This window comes from Pezoporus occidentalis, unplaced genomic scaffold (genome assembly GCF_034315485.1).
Source record: "Pezoporus occidentalis ecotype Australia unplaced genomic scaffold, CSIRO_AGI_Poc_V1 ctg208, whole genome shotgun sequence".
NCBI lineage: Eukaryota > Metazoa > Chordata > Aves > Psittaciformes > Psittacidae > Pezoporus > Pezoporus occidentalis.
Window position 1 is genome coordinate 452,220 of NW_026913943.1, and position 26,011 is coordinate 478,230.

General features: G+C 45.0%; 2 protein-coding genes across 4 annotated transcripts in view; both read right to left on the reverse strand.

Moving 5' to 3' along the window:
- TOM1L2 (target of myb1 like 2 membrane trafficking protein) overlaps positions 1-26,011 on the reverse strand; it is a 51,863-nt gene that overhangs the window by 19,741 nt on the left and 6,111 nt on the right. For all 3 annotated transcript variants that reach the window (XM_062618991.1, XM_062618993.1, XM_062618992.1), the window contains exons 2-8: positions 12,589-12,673; positions 11,794-11,872; positions 10,030-10,179; positions 5,697-5,831; positions 4,575-4,730; positions 3,720-3,836; positions 421-554 (exon numbers count right to left, since the gene is read on the reverse strand). In XM_062618991.1, the coding sequence (XP_062474975.1) occupies positions 421-554; positions 3,720-3,836; positions 4,575-4,730; positions 5,697-5,831; positions 10,030-10,179; positions 11,794-11,872; positions 12,589-12,673 (856 nt within the window). The remainder of the gene's footprint in view (positions 1-420; positions 555-3,719; positions 3,837-4,574; positions 4,731-5,696; positions 5,832-10,029; positions 10,180-11,793; positions 11,873-12,588; positions 12,674-26,011) is intronic.
- The window catches only part of FLII (FLII actin remodeling protein), a 167,263-nt gene that overhangs the window by 18,708 nt on the left and 122,544 nt on the right, over positions 1-26,011 (reverse strand). The gene's annotated exons all lie outside the window — the stretch shown is intronic.

The following is a 26,011-nucleotide window of genomic DNA, read 5'->3' on the forward strand; positions in this document are numbered from 1 at the left end:
AGCCTCCCTAAGCAGCACAAGCATTTGTGCAGATCCCAAGCTAGCAAGCAGAATTAGTGACTGTGGCTGTGCTGTTTTGGGTCCCACATCCCTACATCTGCACAGCACTGCACAACAGGGACTTGCAGACTCAAGTCTCTGCTAGTTCAGAGTTTTGCACAAGGTTGCCTTGGATCTCATGGATACACCCCACAGAAATTCATCAGCCAGGACAAAAAGCCCAAATCACAGTATTAAAGGAAACAACTGAAATAGGAATTTTACCATGAAAGGACTTTGTAAATGTCTTCTGTGGCTTGGTTCTCTGCATTCTGTTATATTGGACCACTGGCCCCATTGGGCAGCTCTTGTCAACTGACCTATTTCACACACAGTGAAAACCCAGACTGAATGTAAATAGTTGCTGGAAAAGGTGCCCACCTTTCATATCGGAGAAAAACGTTATTTAAATCATCATTCACATGCAGCAGCTCCTCTGTGACTTCTTCATTGGACACTCGTGAGATAAGCTCCACAATTCTCTGCTGCATCGCTCTACAGGTCCGGTTCAGCTCCTAGGAGCAACGCATTGTGCACACACATTCTGATTAACAGCTAGCAATAAGCTGTGTTCACAGCCAAACATGTCCCCCAGCTGAGAAACACTGAGACAAGTTTATCTTTGCATGATTAAATGTCACCCAAAAGCACATCTAATCAAACACCCTTCAAGAGCCGATGGCATAAAACCTTGAGAGCCTATTTACAATTCAACATCCTGATTCTTCTTGAACTCTGAGCACTTCAGGAAATAAATATCTGTATTTTAGTGATGGGGTTTAAGAATAAAACATGTTAATACAACAGCTTTCCAGAAGAGAGCTTTCAAGGAAAATTCAATCTGCGTTTTTTTTTGGCAATAGCATCCTTAGAAACTGAAAGATGGACAAGTAGGGAAAGTCACTTGTAGTAGCCCTGAGTGTTGGGGCCAGAGAACCTACCAACTGCTGAGAACATGAGGGTGAACACAAAGCAAGGAGCAGGAGCATGAAAAGATGAGGCCTCCGCACACACTTCATTGCTGAACTACACACAGAAACGTTCCCTTCAACTGAGCAAGTCCCCAGAGAAGAGACTGTAAAGGGGCAGTGGGGAGTTTCAGAAGAAAATGTTAAAGGATCTATAGCAAGGGTGTTTATTTCAGAAGTCTCTCATGCCAAGAAATGTAGATTTGAGTTTGCCTAAACCATGAGTTCTCCTGCTTCCAGGACACCTCTTCCACCACAAATCACAGAATCATAGAATAGTTCGGGCTGGAAAGGACCTTCAGATCATCCAGTTCCAACCCCCCTGCCATGGGCAGGGACACCTCACGCTAAACCATGGCACCCAAGGCTCTGTCCAACCTGGCCTTGAACACCGCCAGGGATGGAGCATTCACAGCTTCCCTGCGCAACCCATTCCAGTGCCTCAACAGCCTTACAGTAAAGAACTTCCTCCTTACATCCAATCTAAACTTCCCCTGTTTAAGTTTTAACCCCTTACCCCTTGTCCTGTCACTACAGTCCCTGATGAAGAGTCCCTCCCCAGCATCCTTGTAGCCCCCTTCAGATACTGGAAGGCTGCTCTGAGGTCTCCACGCAGCCTTCTCTTCTCCAGGCTGAACAGCCCCAACTTTCTCAGCCTGTCTTCATACAGGAGGTGCTCCAGTCCCCTGATCGTCCTCGTGGCCTCCTCTGGACTTGTTCCAACAGTTCCATGTCCTTTTTATGTTGAGGACACCAGAACTGCACACAATGCTCCAGGTGAGGTCTCACAAGAGCAGAGTAGAGGGGCAGGAGCACTCAGCAGAATTCTTTACTCCTGAAAGTCCTCAAGACCAAAGATCAAAACTGGTCTGTTGAGGAGGAACTACAAGAAGGAACGCGCCATATGGCACAGCACCACTGATTAGGCCCACGGTTTTACTTCAATAAGCACTGACATTCCAACTGAAGCATGTCCCTCTGTCACCTTCTACCCCCTCCCAGCCTCTCTTCACAGCACAAACGCAGCCCTAACCAAGGCTGACTTGTTGGTACACAACCTTGGGGATGAAAGCAAAAACGTGTTTGTTTTCCTTCCTTGGTCTGACATCCTAAGCTCTGGATAAATTTCACCTAGTGCAATCCAGCTGCCTTAACAGCTTGAGGAATGTGTTCTCCAATGTCAGTTTTGATCCCATCACTTGGCGAAGCAGATTGTGACATTTCAGAGGTTTGTTTGCTGCCTTTCCGAGTGGGCTGATGGTACCTATCTATTCTGCTCAGAGCTGGCTCTCCAGCAAGCTGTTTACATTTGATTGTAGGAGAAAATGTCAGGAATTATTTAAGGAGGAGAGGGCTATATAAACCTCAAAGCAAGGACTCCTCGCTTGCAGCACCCGGCTTATGGCTTTCAAAAGACTAACCAGCCTTTGGTAGCAAAACCAGGTCCTCCCCAGCTCTGTGATTCAGATTTAGAACGATTTCAGTCAAAGGAGGGAAGCAGTTGGAATAAAGAATCCTTGCTGTCACCCCGTTTTATGATCAAGGTCTTTCACCTTAAAGCTATGCTGTAAGGTTACGCTGTCAAGATGTTAGGAGCTGTTCCTGAATGTAAGCAAACTGTTCTGTGCTGCTGTCTGTCATGGTTTCCTGGAAGCTTCTTTTGTTTTGAGCAGCCCAACCCAAATGGGCAGTAACTGAAAGGCTCTTTATTGCAAAGCCTCTCATCAGCTGCCATCATGGCTCTAAGACATACACACAATGCCGCTGCATGGGAGAGACCAGTTTTTGGATGGAGTTCAAACACTGATGTATCGCAGAGAGCAATTCCCTGCCTTCCTCCAAATGTACTGCTGTGGGAGCCCATCCTCCCTGCCGGAGGCTCAAAACAGAAGCCTATTTCTGAAGCTATGGAAAAGCAAATACCATGGTAAGGGCAGCAGCTGGAATGCTAGCTCGCAGTATTCCTCATCTGTGTTGCACGTGGTACCGCATTACTTTCCTCAGCCAAAAGACCATCCCACTACCACTGGCGTAGGGAAACATGTATAAAGCCTGAGACATGAGCTCAGTTTATACTGTTTTTCCTCCTGAGATGCTAAATGCTGCACTGGATTGAGCCTTTTCACTGAAGAAATCCATCTGATTCCCCAGCCGACCCTTTGGACAGCATGAAGCTTCATCCAAACACGTGTCTTAAGACACTACCTTCAGGAGAAGCTGCAGCACATCTTCTGGAAAGGCACTTAGTTCATATGTAAGACTTCAAGTGGCAGAGAATCCACAGACCCTTGGGTAATGTTTAGTCCAGCTGGAAACACGGAGTGTCTTTTTCCTGCATAGTGACTTGGAATGTTTTGACACTGTGAGTGATGATAGAAGATGTAAGAGAAGTAGAAATGTTCAGGGCTTCCAGGGCTTAGGGTAATTCTAAGCTGTTTTCTGGTAAAGGAGACCTGATATTCAACACTGGGAAGGATTTCTAGCTACACAAAGAAAGCCCTGGACCAAATTCCAAGGGTAGTTAGGAAATCCTTGTCACCGGAAGCTTTAACAAATGAAGAACATCAAGTGATGAGTCTAAGCAGAGTCAAGCACAGCCCACATTCATTATGTGAACCAGGCAAACCAAGGCAGTGAAGTAAACTGCAATAGAAAACACACCCCAAATCAAACACAGAAAGATCAGGATCATATTTCCTAGGAAACTCTTACCTGGAGTAACTCAAGGTCTGAGGAATCCTCTTGCCCAGGTACCATCTCTGTCAGCATTTCAGACATCACTTTTGTGTTCCCACGGACGATATCCAGCTCGCTGCGCAGCCGGGCAATCTGAATTGGAGTAAAAAGACAGCAAAACACTGGTTTAATCATTTGGTTTAAGCAGATCACCCTCATTAACTGACTTTGGGATACCTCTGACTCCATATCTGAGGCTCCAGACATTATAGCTGGGGAAAAACTGTAAAGATGAGAAGTTTACCCAGAGGAGAGTTACAGAAATGCAACAGAAAACAAAGATAACTTTGTCGAGCTACTCATTGTCATTACAGCCCCAGATGTGCTATGTTTGTAAGGAAGGGAAGCAACAGAAATCAGCTAAAACCAGACCCTGTTTGTAGTACTTCATTCAGGTAGGGGGAAAGATACGCAACTTTGAGCAGGATCTTGGGCTCTGAAGTTATTTTTGCGGAGGGAAAAGGAAATCCTATATCAGGGAATTTGCAAGGGTCTTATGGATGCAGACTTAACTCCCATTAGACTTCCTGCCTCTGCAAGACATTCTGTGCCTTTAAAGGAGAGGGGGATAAGAAGAATAACTGCTAACCTACAGCACAACTGCTGAGTGGAGTGGTATATCAGACTGGGAGGTTTTGTAACTGCTGCCATTAGCCACACATCCCAACTGAAAGCCTAGATTTCACAGTATAAAAGGAGGAAAGTTTACTAAGTAGAACCCAAACTAGGAGGCAATCAAAGTCAAAAGAGTTAAAATGAAGGTTCCTCTGCAGACTGGTTTCTAATTTGATCTGCTGAGAGTCTCACTCAAAAGAATCATCATCCCGATACCTGTTCGGAATTAGCAGTGATGGGACCAGTCACATTCAACGCTGGGGCCTGAGGAGAATACGCTGTCGGAGAAGATGACGAATAAGAACTGGTGCTCATCCTTTGCTGAGGCTGGGAATTGTGCATATTTGCTGCAGGATCAACTTCAGGGACACTCTGCCACATCAGAAAGACAGGAGTTCAAAAGCTGAATTGTGACAGCACTTGCTTTGTCAGCAACCTCAGGCCAACTATGCTCAAATATAGAACATAATTGCACCTTGTGGAAAAGGTCAGTAGAGCTTCAAGAAGAGACTGGAAGGCCAGCCCATAAACAGGCAGTTGCAACAAACCCCCGTGCCTGTACTTTTTCAACCCAACCCACCTGGATTTAAGTCAATTCAGCTTTACAAGTGAGAAGCAAAATAGAAACAAGAGCCAAAGAGAAATAATTACAAATCATTTTAAACCCGGAGTTGCTTATAAAACATGATGTGTAGACAGTGACTGTAATTAATCTTGACACAAGAATTGTAATCTTTCAGTCCTTGATCACTTGCATTTACCACTTCAAAGATTCATTAACTTCAGCTTTCGGAGTGACTAATCAGAACACCTGTGATCATTAAGTTACTTCCTAACAGCACTCCTGTTAACTTTCCAGACCCAACTTTTCAGAGTGCAAAGATCTCACATTACCATAGGATCAGGGAGATATTCTGAATCTGTACATCTTTAGAAGCCGGGCTGGCCTCGGTTGAGGGTTATCACCAGGAGAAACAACCATATTTTGGAGCAAAAGAAGGAAAACCACAACCATACATCCCGCTGGAATCTCTCTGAGCAAATTAGCTGCATTTGTCTGGTGGTTTTGTGGTACAAAAGAGATGTACAAACCTCTCCAAACCCTTTTCTCATCTCAGACCGATGTTTGACTCAAGGGAGGAGATACCATTAGCTCATCAGCCTGTCAAACGCAGCTGTATTATGCTTCTCCTGCATAACCTTTGACTATTGAAAGAGTCCTTTCAGGAGTGAGTAAATGAGCCAAATTTGGCAAAACAGGAAGGGAAAGAAGAGAAATTTTCCAATTATTTAGACATTTTGGGAAAATACCCCTGGCATTGCAAAGCTGCAGCTTACCCTCTGTGGTGTGTGTATTGGAGACAGAGCATCAAGATCTGCCATGGGAAACTCGATGCCTTTCCTCTTGAGCTCTTCATAAATATGCACTACTCCAGTTAAATCAGGGCTACTTCGAAAGGCATCAGCCCAAGCCTGGAAAACAGGAGGGATTATCCATAAACCTTCCAAACAAAGTTCCAGCTCCACCCTGACCTCAGATACTGACTATAAAAGCTTTCATGTATTTCAGCTTCAAAGGGAAGCTGTAACCATTAGATCTGGTCTAAAAGATCCTGCAAATATTAAGACAGTCACGTACACATTTCATTCAAACATAAATAGGAACCCAGTGGCTATGTCTAGCCCCTGACATCATCAGAATCTGTAAATGCAAATGAAAGCCTCTTCCAATCTCCTCTGCTGTGTGACTGCACGCTGACCTTTTCTTGCATCTTCTATGGCCAATGACTCACCAGGAACAGTCTGATGTGAACGATTAAATAGATCTAAGCAGAATTCATAACATTATCCAATAATCTGAGGTCAATACTCACCTTATGGAACATCCTCATTTGGTGTGAAATGCAAATCAGAGCTGTCAAGTTTTCTTCAGTATTTCAGCTGGACCAAATTTAGATTCAAAAAGGTAGTTTGAGGTTCTTATAATGTGAAACATAGAGTCTCATGAGAGATAACGAAGCCTGGTTTCTTACAGAGCATAGCCAACACTCAGACACCCCAGTGTGTCAGAAAGAACAGGTTTAAAGCAGAGTCGTATCATCTCTCCTGCATGAATTCTCTGGTGTCTAAAGAGACTTGGATTGACATTGGAGCTTTTCCTTCAGTGGGAGTACTAAGTGCTCCTCTTCCCTAGCCAGCCTCCCATACTCACAGAGCAGCTAGGAGCATGATACCTTGAAAGCCTCTCCCCCCTTTCACTTGAGCTGGAAATTAGCCAGGTATTACAAATGGAGAGGAAGGAAAAATTGCAATATTATGACTCAACTCAAAACGAAGCAGTCCACAAACCCCCACATATGTGAGGCAGAGTATCAGTTCTGGATCCAGAACTGCTGCGAGACGCGTGTGTGGGCTCTGAACTTAATTCATTTAGTCATCGCTTTTGCACCAGTTCTTTGGACTATTTTTACTTTAAAAGCTGTATTTAACCACTTTTTCTATTTAGGAGGAGAGAAATCAAAGATAGCAAGGCAAGGAAAGAAATAATATTAATATCTAGGAATAGGAATTCTAGTCCAATCCAGTTCAATTCTAAGAAAGAGTATTTCCTACTCTATGTGCCTAGGAGACAATCCATTATCAGTCGCAAGCTAATAATTCTGGGTTTGCTTCTCAGCTTTGTTAAGGGTAAATTAAGTGCATCAAGTGTTCTGCTGCAGTGCATGTCCAAACAGCACTACTTGAGCCAGAGAAAACAGCAGTGACTGCAAAGAGCCATTCTGTTTCCTTGGAGCTGACCTTCCAAGCCATCCCTAATTCTGATGGAGATATTGACTGCAAGAGTAACTCTACCCTGGCACTCTCTCTGCATTTTCAATTTACATAAGAAGTCATCTGAGTGATGCTTCTACATAATGCGTCCCCCACTTCAACTCTATTTGCAAGTAAGAGGGAAAAATGTTAGGCAAGGGATGCTTTAGTCAGTAATCATTCACATGAAACTTAGAGTCGAGAGTACACTGGGTTGCTGCACCCTACTTTTAATGAGCTTTGTTTGTCCAGGAGGATGCACTGATGTGTCCTCTCTTTCCCTGCCTTCCTATAGATTTCATTGCAGGCACAAATGACAGTGAACTCGCTTCATTTGCACTCTACCTGTTTAATGTATTCTCTCTCCTGCAGCTCTCTTCCCTGGAGAAAGGAGACACTGTCATTTGTATTCTTCCTCGCCTGCACTGGGAGCATTATCTACTTTAGGGTGTCTCTCAGAGGTCACGAGCAGGTCTGGGCACTATTGTCCTAAGTGCTGTCTACACACATTGTAAGACAATCCCTGTCCTAGACAGCTTATAATTCAACCAGGCAACAGTAATATTAGCTTTAGTTTGCAGATAAGGAGCTACACACAGAGCTTAGGAGACTTCCCATTGTCCAAACACGCATATGACGGAGATAAGATTGAATTCAGACCTTCTAAGACTTTAGGCCAGACTATCAGGGGTAGATATTTAAGGATGCGGCTGTATAAATCTCACTTGGCACGTCAGTGTGCCAAAACAAGTTCAATAAATACCACTGCAAATCTGACCCTCAAATCACTGACCATCCCAAGGCAAAAGGTGTTTGGTTTGACACTGGAAAAATTAACACAGGTACCCTCAAAAGTCTCCCCACATTTCATCTTTGATGACAGTGCTCAGCTACAGGCAGTAAGGTGGAACTCTGAGGTGATACTCAAGTTCTTAACAGAGGTACAGCAATAAGGAATCTATCCAAGGCCTTTTAGCAAGGTGAAGAAGGCTGAATAAGCAGCATCTAATACATGCTAATTCATGTACATTGGCAAATGGGTTGAGAAAGTGAAACACAAGATGGTCAACATCTCAAAACAGTCAGGTCTCTAGATGAGGAATTGGATGACAGTTTATCTACCCTTGCTATGGAAAGGCCCAGGAACACAAGAGCTGCATGGCTGGAGACACGCTGTTTGTACAAGTGCGTGCTGTGGATCCGCTCATTTCTGTTCTTATTAATTCCCTGATATCAAATTGTAAAAGAAGGGGATAAACATTATGTCAGGGGAGCAGAGCAGAGAGGAGATCAGGCCCCTGAAACGGGGCTGGAGCTCTGAGGAGCAAAGTCTGAGCTAAGGGTATTTTGGGGGTGTGCGTCCACAGGGCACCCGGGATGAGTGACTGCAATCACTTTTCCTAACTTGTCAGGCAATCTGGAAAACAAAGTCCCACCACCTCCAGTTAGAGACACTAACAGAACCCATCCACAGGCAGCTTCCATCATTCACAGGCTTGTTATACCAAAAGCTATTTAGTGCCCATAGTGAGGCTTTTAGCTCTACTGCACTGAGTCTACACAGATAAAGCCCTGTTTAACACACAGACAATAACTGGGGCTTTTTGGTAATGTTACAAACACTTGAATCTCAGTCACATTGATGACTGGGAACCCACTTAAATCCAGGATGCAGCATAACCAGCATTCTTTAAAACACTAACAGAGCAAACAGCAGGGAAACATGTGCAGTTCCTCTTTATGGGGCAGGATTTAACCTCATCTCCTGGTCACTGCATGCATCAGCTCCCCCACTAAAACAGGCAGACACCCAAGGGCTCAGTAAGATGCACAAGAATTGCTTTTAATGATCATTAATTTTGTGCCATTTCTTTAGAAAGCCTTGAGATGAGAGACCAGAAATAAAAGGACAAACAGACCCCAATGCAACACCCACCTAATTCTGCCTCTCAGCCTATTTCCTGCTTGGAAATCACTTATTTACATTGTCATGCTCCAACGATGCCCTATCTGGGTATCCAAATAACAAATAACCCAGCAGAAATTCAACTGCATGCTTTGCCACAAAAATCAGAAGTACATTGGAAAAACTATGCTGTGCATTTGTGAATACCTTCCCACAAGAAACACTGCAGCAGGTTTATATCATTTTAAATACACAGCATCTTTTAGTCCCTGGTGTATGCAATAGTCTGTAGAAGCTTAGTGATAAAGCTTCCTATAATTGTCAGATTTCCTCCAGGCAGGCACCAATGTTCCCTCATGTGTTGCTAATGGGTTGTGGAATTAACATGGCTGTTTATTGTTATGCTGCACAGAAGGAGAAGTGGCAGACAGGCCTCTGTCTGAACTTCCCCACTGCAGGCAAGGATCTGACAGTGCACTTTCACTGCACAATAACCAGAGAAAAGACAGCAGAACCCATTTTAACTCCTATATGGTCATTTACTTTTCTATAACCATCATGAAAAGGGATTCAGAATGCTTTCTAATGGAGGGAAACGACTCCATTTTACGCTCAGGGGAACACACACAGAAAGGTTCCACAACTGACAGCAAAAACACAATCCTCTAAGATTTCCCAGCCTTAAGAGGACATGAAGCAAGCCTCCATCGTCTAGATGCGACTGTTAAGTTGCCAATCTCTCCATTTACCTTTTATGAACTCCTCTCGCTTTAGAGTTCTCTAATCAGAACCAAGACACTCCTCCCTCAATGAGGGATCTATGTATGTGCGCTTCTGCCCTTCCCTGCCAATCTGGATATATTGTCTTTACATATAAAGACCTTGCCACATTTCTAATGATGACAGCAAGCAGACAGTCCTTATTTCAGGCAGCAATGTATGGGAGCTGTGTACCTGAATCAGGGCTAATACTTTATCCTGGACAATAGTGGGGGGGTTATTCTTGGGCGAGATGATCTTCACCAGAACACCATCGATGAAGTCGCGGTTTGCCACCAAGACATGAAAGCGATGGCCGCAGTTCTTCACACAGGTCTCCAACACCTACGAACACAGAGGAAAAACATTCATTGTTGGTGCAAAGCTTGATCACACACACAGCAACTATGTGCTTGGTTTCTGATTTTGGGGGGTTTTCCCCCTTTTTAAAGCTTTTGAAGGGAGCTAAAGAAGATAGAGGAGAAATTATACTTATAGGCATAATTCTTCTCCAGTTCTACCAGAAAGCTTCCTCTTTACACACACATTCAGATGTACTTCACTCCCCATTAACATATTGGCCACTTCTGTGATCTACCTTCTTTTCAAGGCAAAGAAACATAAAGCTTCTTCCTCTTCAAAGCAGAACTTCTCAACCTGCACAGCTGTGCAGCTAAGTACACAGCATCACATCAAGAGCAGGTAAGACGGAGGACATCCTGTCACAGTGAGATATCACCGTGCTGTGGCACTTCACCACTGTCTATGTAGCCAGAACACAGCTGGGCCCAGTTGCTCTGAGCTATAAGCCATGTTTTAGAGGTGGGAATTCAGGTGAATGATCTTCACTCATTCAAAACACTCCCTTGTGAATGCTCTGACAGGTTAGACTTTGACACATTTTCCCCCTGCAACCTAGCTTTAGGCACCTTCCACTTGCCATTCAACTGCCATGGAAGAACAGCTGTTGGTTTTTCCTCTGAAGAACATGATTAGCATGGAGATAAATCCAATGCGTCACTTCTTACAGCCATGCCTAATAACCACTGCGACTCTGTAGCTGAGGAGGCTGTAATTACTCCCCTACTTCAGCTACTTTCATCAGCCATGATGACACGCACTCGTTCCTGATGAATTTCCCTCTTCCCTGCACAATGGATAAGCTCATGGCTTGGGCTTTGGTAATCTGTCAAAATGACAATCCAGGAGAGGAAAGGGCAAGAAGACTGAAAGTACAGCTATGCTTTGTCAGGGAGACGTAACAAGAGCTCTGTGATAGAATCACACAGGTCCCCTACCCACAGCAGCGTTAACTCCATGTAGTTACTGCTGCAGCAGAGCCTGCCCAGCAGTGCGCATTCAGGAGTGCCGTGCTGCTCAGCAACCCCCTGGCAAAAGCCATCAGCAGGAAAGGTCACTGGCAAAATACCTCACACCTTCCCAGCGCTGCCTAAATGCTCAGAATGTAATTTACACTTTATTGAGTGAAATTAGATCAGCAGAAATGAGTGTGAGGCTCCTACAGGGATCCATTCACAAGGGAAATTGTGCATCAGCTCCTTATGAAGCTGAAAATCTGGTGAGTTCATCATTCTCACTTGCGGATATGCCTGTAGCTGTTGGAGTGGAGAAACAGCTGGACACAGGGTGACGAGAGGAGAAGGGGAAGCCCCAAAGGGTACACAGACCCATTTGGGCTACTTTAACTTTCCTCAGTCAGTACTTGGGATGAGTAAGAGCCCTGAAAAAACCCAGGAATCAATTGAGTCAGAAAAACGCTATGCAAAGCTGCCAGGAACAGTCCCCAAGGAGGAGAGGAAGCAATTGGAGAGAAGAAAAGGGCAGAGCAGTGGCTGTTAAAGCAAATAGTGTGTATATTGAAGAGGTTGCCAGGGAAAGCAAAAGGACAAAAGAGAAGGGTTCTGCCCTTTCGAGGCATTCCAGCCTGCCCCCACTCACCGTCAGCGCCAGCATGACCTCTCTGTAGTTCTTGTTTCCATTCAGCCTCTTCTTCAGCGCTCGAATGGCATCCTTGGGGCTGAAGGAGGAACACACCAGCTCAGGCATGCTTTTCACATGGCATATATTGTGGGGAAAGGAATCCTTTCCCATTTCCAGCTGCACATAAGCATAGCTGTTAACTTCAGATTGCTTAACTACCAACTAGGGTCATGTAGAAGAGAAGATATCACAGAAGTCACAACCAAAGCAACATCTGAGGCCTCCAAAAAGGCAGGATGCTGATCAAGCAGGAAAGACTGTCAGCTACTCAAAGGTCTAGGGTGGAAGACCAGTGACCAGTTCTGCAAGGAGCACAGCTTTGCTGGTGCTGAGGGAAGAGTATCAGCAAAGGTCTCCATGCAAATGTCTGGAATTAACAGCGCTGCAAAGAGATACAGCTACTGAAAACAAGAACCCCAAAAGCATAATAAGCTCAGAACTCTCTCTAACAATGTGTTTTTCCTGCCAAGCAAAGGCTGACCACAAAGTGCTGCATCATACAGCAGCTTTCTGAAACGGCTAAGGAGAACCAAGCAATCCATGCAACCACATTCATCATAGAATGGTTTGGGCTGGAAGGGACCTAAAAGCTCATGCAGTTCCAGCCCCTTGCCACAGACAGGGACACCTTCCACTAGACCAGGTTGCTCACACTATGAGCATCTGCCCCCAGACTCACTCCTCCCATGCTGAGTGCAACTGGATGAAGATCACGGTCATGAATCTTTCAAAGCTTGCTGAAGCAGCACATACCCTTCTTCTGTCTCATTGATAATGTCACAGATCTCCATGTTCAGTGTCCAGTCTTCGCTCTGCAGAGACCCATCTGTGGCCTTTTCTGTAAAGTAAAGAAAAAAATCAATCTTTTTTGTCTTCCTCATTAGACTTCAATCTATCTTCAGTTACCCTGAGCTCAAACTACCCAGTAGAAGAAAGACAGGGGCAAAAAAGAAGTCCCCAGTGACAGTAAGCAATGTCAAACCTTCCCTCCTGGTTTTAGGGATCAGCACAGAGGTTTCCAGAGAGAATCCATTATCCCCCGAGCTCACTACCTTCAGCCCACATAGATGGGCTGTTCTTCAAAGACTCCTGAATTCCTGGGAGAGTAGGCAAATGTCAGCTAATTCCAACTTAAACTCCTCAAATGCTGCACTGCAGGCAAGTTATGAGGCAGGAAAATCTCCCCCAAATCAACATGACCTCCCCTCTGGTTCAGTAGATAACACCTCCACATGAACTAAGCAAGGAAAGACAGCAACTTGGAGACAGAGTTCAAGCAAGTCCAGAATTCCAGTGTGAAAAGAATATTTAGCACATGAAATCATGGAGTAAGTGATAGTTCAACTCACGGTATCATTCCTGGGCACCCTCTTTTGGCCAGGAGCCTCCTACTCCTTCCTGTACGTGGTGCCTCAGTACCTGCTTGCCAGGGAGCTGGGCACTGCTCCCCCACTCGCTCCACACTGTTTCCCCTGTTTCCTCTCCATGTTAGGCCTCTCAAGCACAATCTGCCTTCCTCCTGACTCCCAAATGCTCCCTCACTCTCTGCATGGCAGCTAAGTCACTTCAGCATCAGCCTAAATGCAAGGGGAAGGATGACCTACAGCACTGTGACAGTGGCAGATGCCAACTGTTTGGCAGTGTAATTTATAGACGCCTGCAAGAGTAGCATAACCATAACTTCAAGTAATCCGTTGACAAGAACTATTTCCTCCTTGGGATTTCCTCCTAAATCAATATAGTTCTGCCTTGTGGTGCCTGCAACAGCCCCTGAAGTTTTCACACTCCTCTCTTGCAGCATTCAAACCCTATCTGCATTACACTCAGAAATGCTATCAAGTTGAACATAAACCCTGTCACCAGGGAGACCTACAAAGGGGACCTTTGAGCTGAACACGACCTTCTCCTCTACATTACTCTGGGTCTGTCTGCATGCCATGGCAGAAGGCAAACAGGGCAAACAAAAGCCATATTTAAGATGCGAAATAAAGCAAGGCGGAACAAAACATCAAGCTTTTATATGCCTAAGAGCAGAAACAAACCCATCTTCTCCATTTATCCTTCTGTCTCCACATCAGCCCCCAAGCTGACCCCCAGAACAAGGCAAATCCTGTTTGAGAACATGAGGCTCCAAGGACTTCACACATCTCTCTCTGTTTACTAAGGATGCTTTTCCCATTAACATTTCTAGCACTGCGACTGAGGATACAGATGCCCACAGGCCATAATTACAGGACATTAGTGGAGAAAGACTCTTGTGTCTGGGTAATTCAAGTTTCAGTGACTTGCCTACACTGCAATAGTGGCTAAATCAACTCCACCAAGGACAGTAACTACAGGAGACTAAGACAAACCCAGAGAGCTATGCAAAACCCAAGCAGAGGGTGCTGAACAGAAGCCATCTAGCTCCAGAAGGGAGAGGATACCATGGAAAAGGAGATTATAGACCAGGAGATCATTCTTGGCAGGTTCACTTCCCATTCAGAGGCAGGGCTGCAGGGCAACGCAGATCACTGCCCAGGGTCTCACCCACAGGGGAGCAAACAGAGGGTGCAGAATTCCCAGTTCCAGGTCTTTTTCAGCCATCACCACCCATGGGAGAGTTCACTTTGACAACAACTCAGAGGAGGAGCCTCAGAGATGCATGACTTCCAAAATGTCCCAATAAATCCTGGACAGGTTATTGAGTACTCTGAATTTACCTAAATGGGTTATGCTAGGCAGGGATTCTCTTAAGGAAGAGTGCAGGCAGAGCTGTTTCATGCTTTCTGGGATACAGGAATTCATCATTCATCCAGGAATTCATCTGTTCCAGTATTTAAAGGGTGGCTACAAAGATGACCAAGACTCTCTCCTTCCCAGGAGTCACAAGGAAAAGACAAGGGGCAATGGGTACAAGTTACTGCTGGGGAGATTCCAACTGGACACAAGAGGAAAATACTTCCCAATGAGAACAACCAGCCACTGGGATAACTTCCCTAGGGAAGTGGCAGATTCCCCTATGCTGGATGCTGTTAAGATTCACATGGACAGGGTAACACACTAGTCTGGGTCATGCTTTGCCTAGAAAGGTTGGACCAGATGATCCTTGAGGTCCCTTCCATCCTCTTGTGCTGTGATTCTACGACACATCTTTGTGCACAGCTACTTGTAACAATCACTTTTACTAGTTGCATTTTGTTCTTATACTCTACATAAGACTATTTTATATGTGATCTGCCTTCATGTGCATACAGTACCTGCTCCTTAGGAAAACATTTTACTTACCATTAGGGAAAAAACCTTTAATACCCAGAGATACGAAAGAAAAATCCCTACATCTGCTGAGAAAGGTGAGCCCCAAAGGATTTAGTGCTGCAAAATGAGAGATTACACCTTAAATATAGAGTATTCCTTTAGCTGGTCCTATGATTTCTTTTCTTAATCTAGAACTATATTAATGAATTTGTGTGCTCTCGACAGCATCAGGCAGCAGCTTTGCACTGCTCATACTCTGCTCTAAATGGTTGTGGAAAGTGCTGCTGCTGCACAAAGCTCACAGCCCATTCATTCACTGCTCTGCTAAAACCCATGCAGTGAAGGGTCATTTTGGCTATATGGCAGCACTCCACAGCTAAAAACAGTGGTGGTTTGGAGATGGAGCGCAGGGATGCTGCTGCAGTGCTGTGCAGAGGTAGCACAGCAATGCTCCTCAGGGGGCCCTGATAACCTCATTATATTTCCCTTCTGAGATGCACTAAGGCAAACCAAATCCCCTTTTCCCAGAGAGACAGGTTATCACCTTTTTGTTTCTGTTCTTCAGCTGGAGTAATGCATGGTTGAATCTGGTATAACCCAGATTTGCCACTGCAGAGCTCTCTCTGCTGTTACAAAGGAGTTAACTCACTGCAGAGAAGGCACATGAGGTGGTGTGTGACTGGGTTGAAGAACAGGATTACCCTGCAATAAACTGAGAGCCTGGAGAACTCTTGTACAACCAAAGGCAGCAGGTGGCAGTTCTGGATTTCTGGTGGAACAGCTCTGCCTGCACTCATCTGTAAGAGAATCCCTGCCTCACATATCCAAAAAGCAGGAAATTAAACACACTCAACAACCTGTCCAGGATTTAATGGCTTCTTTGGAAGCCATGCATCTCTTTGATGCAAAATAGATGTGATTGTCACATCTATGGCTGCCCCATCCCTGGCAGTGTTCAAGGCCAGGTTGGACACAGGGACTTGGAGCAACCTGCGCTAGTGGAAGGTGTCCCTGCCTGTGGCAGGGGTTGGAACTGGATGAGCTTTAAGGTCCCTTCCAACCCAAACCATTCTGTGATTCTATTATTCTATGCTTTTATGAATAAGATTAAACAGATTTTGGAAGCTATCACAATGCAAAGGAATGGCATGCAAATCAGGCCAATACCCTTTTAAAAGTCCCCAGTTCCTCAATCTCATTAAAAGGCATCTAAATAGCTCTGGTTCACAGCAAGGTTCTGGATCACTACCAAAGGATTCCAGGGTGACATGAGAAATGTGAAATCAGACAAGGAAGAAGGCAATGAGCAGGAGTCCCTCCTGCCCCTCCCTCGCTGAACTAAAGTGTTTATGGCATGGTTTAATTGCCCAACAAAAGGGTTGGCACCTCCCAGCCTGGTGCCAAAGGCACCTTACACAGCTCCTGACCCAAGAGCAGCTCCTGGTGCTGTGTCAGTGCTGATTTAGCCCCTGCAGGAGTTGGCGTCTCACGCAGAGCCAGGATACCAGCAGCAAGATGGTCAGAAACAAGATGCTGTCGGTTCCCACCACATCTCCCAAATTAAAGCAGAAACGTGCTGGTAGAAAGAAAGACAATCTGGCACCCTGGGTCTGACACTTCACAGACCCTGGACACTGCATATGCACACACAAGCATTGGCTTATCTTTAGCCTGCAAAGAAAAGGAGGCAAAAAATGGTGCTGCTTTTCCACTTCACACCTTCCTTCTGAGATTTAACTCTTGGGGTTGCATTTCCATGCTCTGCCAAATGGAAGGATCAGTACTTCCCTGCTCACACTGAGGTCCTGCGCATTTGCAGGCATTCAGGGGTGTAGGGTTTGCGGTGTACACAGGCTCAGGGCACACACAAGCCCAGCCAAGCCTCTTGCTCTGACCCGAGAGATGTCGCCACACGAAAATCCAAGTCAGGAACGCCTGTGGAACCAGCAGGTAATAAACAGGCAGGGCAGGAATGCAGGAAGAAAACACAAGGACTTTTACCACCCATCCTGAGCCAGCTCAAAAGTCACCTAACAAAACAATGCTAAGACTGGTTGTCCTCAAGAAGTTAATTCTCAGTCCATACTCCTCACGCTTCTAAATAACAGCCCAATGCTGGTGACACCTACATACAGATATGATAAAGCAGAATTCCTCACTCTTCCCTACTTCCCCTTCCCAGCACTCATCTCTGACCATTACACTGAACCCACCAATGGAGACAGCCTCAAGACTTCACTGAGATGGGGACTGCACACATTGGACTGCGGATGCTCTTTAACTCACATGCCATATGTGCGGTGATGCAGCAGAGACCGAGGGCTGGAAGCACTGAGAACAGCTCCTGTGGCTGAATGATGATAGGAGGCACAACCAGGGTGGAAATGTCCCTAGAAAGGTCTATCTCTCAGTACCAGTGACTGTGGTGCTGGGTAATGTTCTTGGAAGAAAAGGAATCTGAATCTAAATCTAAATGCTGCACTAACAAGGAATCGCACTGAATGAAAGTGGGAGAACTGCACTGTTTTCTGCCTGAATCCCAGAACCTGGTGAATGAACAGATCTTTGTGCTCACAGAAAGCACAGTTTTCTCTTGGGGCTTCTCCAGATGTTGCTTAAGAGACTCTCAATTCATATATTTAGGAAGGATTACACACAAAAATCACCTTGTGTTTACACAGGAAGCATTCACACCATAGCAGAGAGATCCAAGAGCAAGCTCCAATTCCAAATCTCTCCCATTCCCTCCGACAGCGTTCGTCAGGCAGCCTAAAACATCTTGTTTGGGGTGTTTTTCTACTTGGAAGTTCAGAAGATTGTGGCTCTTAGATCTCTGTCTTGCCTCTTAACAGTCCAGCTGCCTGCCAGCTGTGCTCCAAGCCTCACATTAGCAAATCAAACAGTCAGATGTGCTCTATTTCACTGCGTGATGCGTGACAGGGAACAGAAGAAGCCGCACCATTAGTGGGCTTTTACTTCCATCCTACTGGTCCCCCTCTCGTGGAGGCAGGAAAAGCCTCTCAGACCAAGGGCTATCACTAAGGTCAAATGCAAAATGCTTTTACAGCAGGGACAAAGGTCTTTGAGGGGAAACCAGATGCAAGGCGATGCAGAAGAGGCAGGATAGCTCACAAGGGAAGATAAGCTATTGATTGAGGCAATGGCATCTCTCCGTTGAGCTGTAGCTTATAGAAATGCATTGCTTTAAAGCATCACTACGTTTCGTGGCTGCAGTTTCTCTCAGATTCAACAAATCAGCAGTGACCTGCACAGCACCATCAGTAAGGCGTGGGGAAAAGACCAGAGAAGCATATTTCAGCTGTCCAAGCAAAATGAAGATAAGACTAAAGATCCTCAGCATTCACATAGCTGCTGAGTTCAAGATACCTCACTTGGAGGACGAAGATAACCCGAATAACACGCTTGGATACTCCTGGACTTCAGAGTCTTGCTTTCTCTCTATTTTCTTTCAGAAAGACAGTCGCAGGCACTTAGACATTATGGTACCAAGAGGAGGTTTTCTGCCTTTTTATCAAAATGCTGCTATTAAAGAAAATAAATGGGACTTATTCAAGATGCCAGATCAAAGCTCAGCTCCTGAAGTGACTTAGTCCAAAACCCCTGCCAGTTTCTTTGTTTGAAAGCACAGCTCCAATAGCAGTTTTCAATTAGCCACCTCACTGCTCCGAGTCCTTTTTCTACATTCCTTATTTCACACTGCTCTGAAAATGCTGAGCTTCACACTTCCAAAGGAAAAGGCAGTCAGCTTGAACAAACGGGCTCAATCGGAACGGCAGGGCATTACAGAGAACGTGAGCTGGGTTGTACTGCTCAGCACTGGTCACCTGCTTCGACCGTTGTGATTTTGCAATTGATTTTAACTATGCTTATGGTGAAACTCTTTGGGATGAAGTCATTTTTCCTCCACTCCTTGTTTTGACCAAGTTTCTCATGCTGAATAAATGAATAATCATGGTTTGGGTTGGAAGGGACCTTAAAGCTCACCCAGTTCCAACCCCCTGCCATGGGGAGGGACACCTCCCACTAGAGCAGCTTGCTCCAAGCCCCTGTGTCCAGCTTGGCCTTGAACACTGCCAGGGATGGGGCAGCCACAGCTTCTCTGGGCACCCTGTGCCAGCGCTTCAGCACCCTCACAGGGAAGAGCTTCTGCCTAAGAGCTCATCTCAGTCTCCCCTCTGGCAGGTTAAAGCTGTTCCCCTTGTCCTGTCCCTACAGGCCCTTGTCCAAAGTCCCTCTCCAGGTTTCCTGGAGCCCCTTTAGGCACTGGAGCTGCTCTAAGGCCTCCCTGGAGCCTTCTCTTTCAGCCTAAAAACAACGAGAGAAGCTGTGGACAAGTATATGTGCAATCAATGTTTAGCTCCAATGCTGTTTGAAGGCTCAGCGGTAAACCGGGAACTGTCATTTTCCCCAATGAACTTTCAGGTTTTCCTCTTCCTGAAGGTGCTGCCCAAATGCCAGGCTTCTCCAAACCTTTCTGAATCACACTTCCCTGCAACCATGAAGAAGCAATATGCAATTACTGGGCCTTTTTAAAGACCACATGATATTCAGTTATGCTACAGCATTCCTGTGATTTAGCTATGCTATAGGAAAGACATCACCGCCCCAAATTCTCTAGAGCAGGAAGCTATAACTGATTAACTGAGCATGTTACAGCAGTTTCAGCAGCAGAGCAAGGTGAATGGATTAACACATTAAATATTAACAGTTGTATAACAAAGATGGTTTTTCTTTCATGCTCAGAGCTTCTCCTGAACAAAACCAAAACAGCAATCCTTGTAATAATCACATAGGAGGCAAGGGAGTGTACCAGTTCAGTTTATCACATCTCACAGGTCTCAATGCATTTACAGGTTGTAAAACGAGATGGACCTCCCAGTACTATACTATTATATTGTGCAGAAATGGCCTGACAGGGTAACCTAGTCCAGGCAGTTTCTGTACTCAGATGTCATTCATCTCAGGCACAAACGATGCTTTAGTCATAGCCTTTAAGAGCATTTGGAATGCGGATCCGCAGCGGAACGGTGTGTTTCTGTACAATAAAGACTTCTGTTATGCATCTTCTCACTGAAGTTCCCCCATCAGCAGAAATTGTTGCTGCTGACAGCACGCTCCGCTGAATGACATGTATAGAAGTTGCTCTCTTTCAAAACAGATGGCAGAAAGAGACCATTGCTTCTTTAAACCCAAGAAGAAATCCCTCCCACTTCTTCATTCTCCCCAGCTTTAAAAGCAACACACAGCCCCCTGCCTCCCTCCTATGCGCTGTACACTCATTAAAGCAAGTGTGTTGACCCATGTACTGTAAATAGCTGTCCTTCAGAGCTAGGTCACACAGCAGCAGCTCAGAGAGCCATTTGTGTGATTCACAGGCACTTCTCCCCAAAACTCTGCTTGCACTGCACGTCTCCTCACCTCTTTCAGCAGTGACCTTGGCCAGATTCCCATCTCCCTGCAAAGCCACGATACTCATCCTCTGGTGCCACTTTACAAGCGACAAACAAGGACCTGCTCGCTTCAATATGCTAAAGCCTTCAATCAGGAAGGTCAAAGCAGTTTGAAAATATACACCCTGTATTAATGGATTTTAGAGGATTTGAATGGAGGCGTTTGCTGTGTGATTTACTGTAGGGAAGCAACAACCCAGCTACTCCTTCGTGACATGCCACATCTCATGACAGACTGTCCCCTCGCATGGTTGTAGAGGGGGAGATGACGGCTCTGCTTGGCAAACATCTGTGATCTATGAGGCCATGCTTCCAGTAGTACAATATTATCACACTCCATGTGTCCATCTAGATGAGAGGCACGAAAGCATACATTAAAACCTTCGAGGTGATAGAATGTTCCCCCTTGGATTTGCCTTGTCTGAATCCAACTGCTACAACTTGTCCATATGACTCTGCACAGAAGAACTAATCAGTGCTGTGCTACTTAAGCGGGTCAGTGCATGGAGACGGTGACCCAAACATCCTCCTCCTTTGGCCACAGTAAGCTGCACACCACATCACCCCAACATTTAATCGTTTCCATAGGCAGAACTCAGCTTGCCAAAGAGCTTTTATTTCTCCAATGAATTTGGATGATCGGGGGACCTCCTTGTTCCTTAACTGGGGCTACCAGGCCCTTAATTGAAATCTCAGCTATTAAACCACATGTCAGATGAATAATTCCTGTTGACCAACACTAGAAATACAACATTTCTTAGGAGCTGAGTCTTTGGCTGTCCCCAACCCCAAAAAACCTCTACATTAAACTAGAAAAAGCTGCAAATAGATTCTTTTCCCAAGCACCCCTTAGCACCTGAGAAGCTTTTCTCACCAGAAAGAGAACTCAAAAGAGACAAGCCCAATACTGCAAGAAAGCTCTTAAAACAGCTTACACATAGACATGAATTTGTCCTAATGCCAAAAAGCATTTGCTAAAAAGGGGGGGGTATGCATTTTATCAGCCTTAACTTAAATCTGAGATCAGGGGCAGCTGAAAGGACTGATCGCCTTCTCAAGTTCTTTGCTAACTTGCCTGAAGGCTCTATTTTCCAAGTCACACAGAACACCAGGATGACAGCTCCTTAAATAAACTGTTGCAAATGGCTTTTTAAAACATTTCCCCCCCAAATGCAGAAGAACCCCACCACAATACAAAGTAGAATGTATTTGATAGGAAGATACTATCAGGAGTTAAGAGGATGCAGTTCTACCACCCAGAACTGCAGGCATCAAGCTGCACAAGATGTCAAAGCAGCATCAAGAGCAACAAGGTGGCCTCATGTGTGCCCTGCTGCCCTGTTCAGGCCATCAGCAGCATCCAGTCATTACAGCTGAGGCCAAAAGGAATAGCTTCATGGAAACTTGTGGCTGATCCGAGTGGCACTGAGCTCTATTTGAAATCTATCAGCTCTTGATGGCCAATTTTGTACTACATGAGTAAAGCAAGTTCTAATAACTCACTTGGGACTTCACTCCAGTACTTACAAGCGACGTGCTTTTCATATTCATAAAACAAACCTAATTGCCTTTCATGGATGAAATGTTTGAGGAATTTTTAATCCATGTCAGCTGCACACTCTGAAAATCCAGCCCCATATTTTTAGACCTCTCCCTCCCACCCACTCCCTTGGAACATGTTTGCTGCAAACAGACTCTAAGGCAAAGAGAATCCATCAGGCTCCTACATTAGTATTATTTAGATCAGTTTTGCAGGTTACTCAAGTCAATTGCCCACATTCTCACATGCTTAAAATGAACTGAAAACACTGATTACATTTAATGAGGGGCCAAAAAAAAAAGGCAGAATCTTTCCATCCTACAAAGGAAGGAGCTGGAAAAACAAGTTTACTCCCTTAGCTGCAGTGTGCTACAGGATATTGTGTGTTAAGAATGAAGCAACTCCTGCAATGACTATTTCATGTGCATGTTCCCCTACCCAGCTGTATTACTATGAAGGTGAGAGCTGTGTCCTCTGGAAAACCATCATAATCCCACATATAGAAGTAGGCAGCGAGGAGCCTCTCCTCACACTGCTCTATAAGATGCCAGCAGACCTGAGCACGAGGCAGCTTGCTCCCATCCCATTCAAACTCTTCATAGCTTGAAGGTCAGTGTCTGGAATACACTAAGTGTTCTCATCACAGGAAGAGGGGAGAGCTGGCTCTTGCTCCTCTAGGTACCGGGAATCACTCCTGACAATTCTCATTTAAGGGCTCTGTTGCCAGCTGCCCATTCCAGGGAGCCAAGCTTGCTATGCCTGCTGAAGTTTCCAAACAGTCTTCTCAGGAAAGCTGAGTGCAAATCAGGTGACATTAACAAGATGCATGTGTGCAATTCCAGCCTGTCCAGGCTGAGAAATGCAGGTTTCTTGCTAATAACCCCAGTAAAAACACTGCTGCATTTCTACAGCCCTGCTTCTCAAGTGCATTGCCACAGATAACCCTGAAAAAGACTGATAAATAGAAAATGTCAATGCAAGAAGAGCAGGTCAAGCATGCAAATGCCTATTTCTGAGGCTACCATTTTCATTTTCCCTTAAGTCTCTGCTCCCCAACTGGTGTTACTGAGTCATGTAACTTCTTCAGGTCAGGAACTGTCCCACTATACCACATTCCACTGCAATTGCCTGTTGTACATGATGCTATTACTGTGGTAAAAGTAAAACCAGTGTAAATGTGCAGGGGATTGCATTTTACTTTGGGATAAGAACCCTATTGGTCCTTGGGCAGTTAAACCTCTAAGTAGAACACGTTTTGAGCACGGCTTACAAAGAGTTTGGCTCAGAGTGAACCCTAGCAAATGAAAAGGGCTGATCTGAAGAAAGGGCACTCTGAAAACTGAGGAGCAGGGATGAGAAGGGAACTTTCCCAGTGTGAATATATACAACCTCCTGGAATCCACAGAGAACCAGTTCCTCAGTCCTTGCTGCTTACAGCTTGTTAATGAGTATGGGAGATGAGACAGGATACTGAATACCAAATACAAACCTCACTGGCAGTGTGACACTGATACATGTTGTGTCACTGCTCCTGCTTGGAAAAGCAATGGGTACCAGCACCAGCCTGGTCCTGTTTGCTGATGATCCACTCAGTGACTGAGCTTCATCAGCTTCAGCTGAGATTAAGCCTCTCCTGGGCACCCCTAATGTTTGAGTGGATCAAGACTTTCTCAGCTTCTTCTGGCTTTAATGTTCATGTACACTGCGCACGTCCGTCCTCAGCCCAGCAGCAGCTTCCTAAGCAACCAACACCAGTATAATGAAACAGTCTTTATGAAAGGGTGCCCTTTAGGGGTAAAAAGCTTGCCTGAGAGAGGTGGCACCATTTCAGCTCTCCCCTGGTGATCAGCAACAGCCAGCATGCAGACTAAGGATTGCTTTAAGGGATGCTACATGTGAAATACCTCACTAGCTGCACCAAGACTCAAGGCTGATACCCTTTAAGGAACTTAGTTGGAAGAGGGGTTTCTTGCTCACTGGCTATGCCAAGTCATTTTAAAGGTGGTTTTAATGATAGGAGGTAAAACCCACACATGATCCAGCATCCGAACTGACCACTGACCCATTTGGGATGTTTGCTGAACTTTGATCACGTCAAGTCTGACAGCTGCTCAAACTGAACTGCTCATTACACTTGTAAATACAAACTGATCTCACTCTGCCATTAGGCAGCCACTGTAGAGTTGCCATAACAACTTCTTGTCTAATAAGTGATTTCAGATTTCCCATTCTTTGCACTAACAGAACATTTCACAAAGGTCTGAGATGGCTCTTTTCATTAAAATACCCTTCTAATTAGAAGAACTCAAAATCAGGAGAGAAAGAGCAGCTCAAAGATAATGAAAATCAAGCCATTTACTGCAGCTTAACCATTAGATAGAGTAACTCGAACCCAAATACAAGCTGGATCCTACTTAACCTCTGCCTCTCACTCTCAATCAGCTCCATACACCATAATAATTGCTTGGAAAAAAGACTAGCCAGAGTTCAGGGAATAACTGGTCACAATGTGGAGACTGATTTCCAGATGAAATATCCCAAATGTTCTAATAAAGTTTGTCTGTTTTCTCTACTAATACCTTACATTAGGAACCAATGAACTGGTTAAAATCTTTAACACTGTCAGAGCTGCTCAGGGTACCTTTTTGTGGTTACAGGCAGGAAGGACACCCTTTTTCTTCCAAAAGGAAGAAAAATGCAGAAAACTAGAACTGAGACAAAACTAAAGTTAAAAAACATAGAATAATCAGGAAATACAAGGTTTTAAGAGGGACTTTCTGCATTTACTCATCTCCACAAGACCTGTGAGTGCTTTGCTATTTGGGACAAATACAAAGCTGGCCACACTTCTTGCAGGAGATGCATCCTACACAAAAATAGGGATGATGCAACACATCCACATTAACAATATCCTCATCGTTCCTGAGCACATTTGGGAAGTAACAAAGTCTCTTGCTTTCAGCATAAGAAGCCAAGGCTCTACAAAGCTCCTGGGGTTCAAGCACAGTTTAACGCACCAATCTGTGCCTCCACTTGTGTACATTTGCTTTGATCTAAATTTGAACCAAGAATCTCTTCCCAAAGTAATGGGAGCCAGAAGGTTTCTGAGGACCAGCTGGGGAACAGCCTGCCTTCGCCTGCAAGAAGAAAGCAAGATTATGAACCACACAAATAATTCAACAGGTTTCTCCTATCTTCTCTATCTTTGAGTCTCCTAATGCTCTGAGACAACGTGGCTAACCCTGAGCTGCCAAAGGGTTTCTGTGAACTGAAAGATACTGAAGCATGGGTACATGGACTCTACATAACCCTGCCAGGAATTGCCTAAACACAGGCAGGGTATATACATAAAGGGACTTTTCTTCCTTAATCCCTGATTTTGAAATGAGCTACTACATTATGGGCGCTACCTTATAATTCTGACAGGTACAGAACAATCACAGAGTACATATTTAAATACAAAGATAGTGCTGCCAATAACAGACTGGTTGCGTTTATATGCATCTCCTCTTGAGCAATGGGAAGAACACCTACAGATTGGAAGATGTGGTTCCATGAGTTATGTAAAGACATGTTTACCTGCAGCAAAGGACCTGCTCCTAAGGGAAGAGAGAAGCAAAGGCAAAGCCTTTAGACCAGTGAGGTTTTGTTCTCAATTTTAAGAGTCCTTTCCCATTGATAACAAACAAGCGAGCAAAGCAATCAGGGAGAACCATCAGCAGAATGACTAAGCAAGCAAAGAAGATGAGGCTTGTCCATCCTAGATAGGATCTGTATCCTCAGCAACAAGTTTCTTCTATGTAAAAACCTAACAATTCCTCAGACAGATGTGGAAATGGAAAAGTCATTCTGGATGATCTGTGCAGATTCATCATAGGGAGGAAGACGGTGCTCTGCAGGCTGGCCTTCAGGTCACTTCAACTGCTCA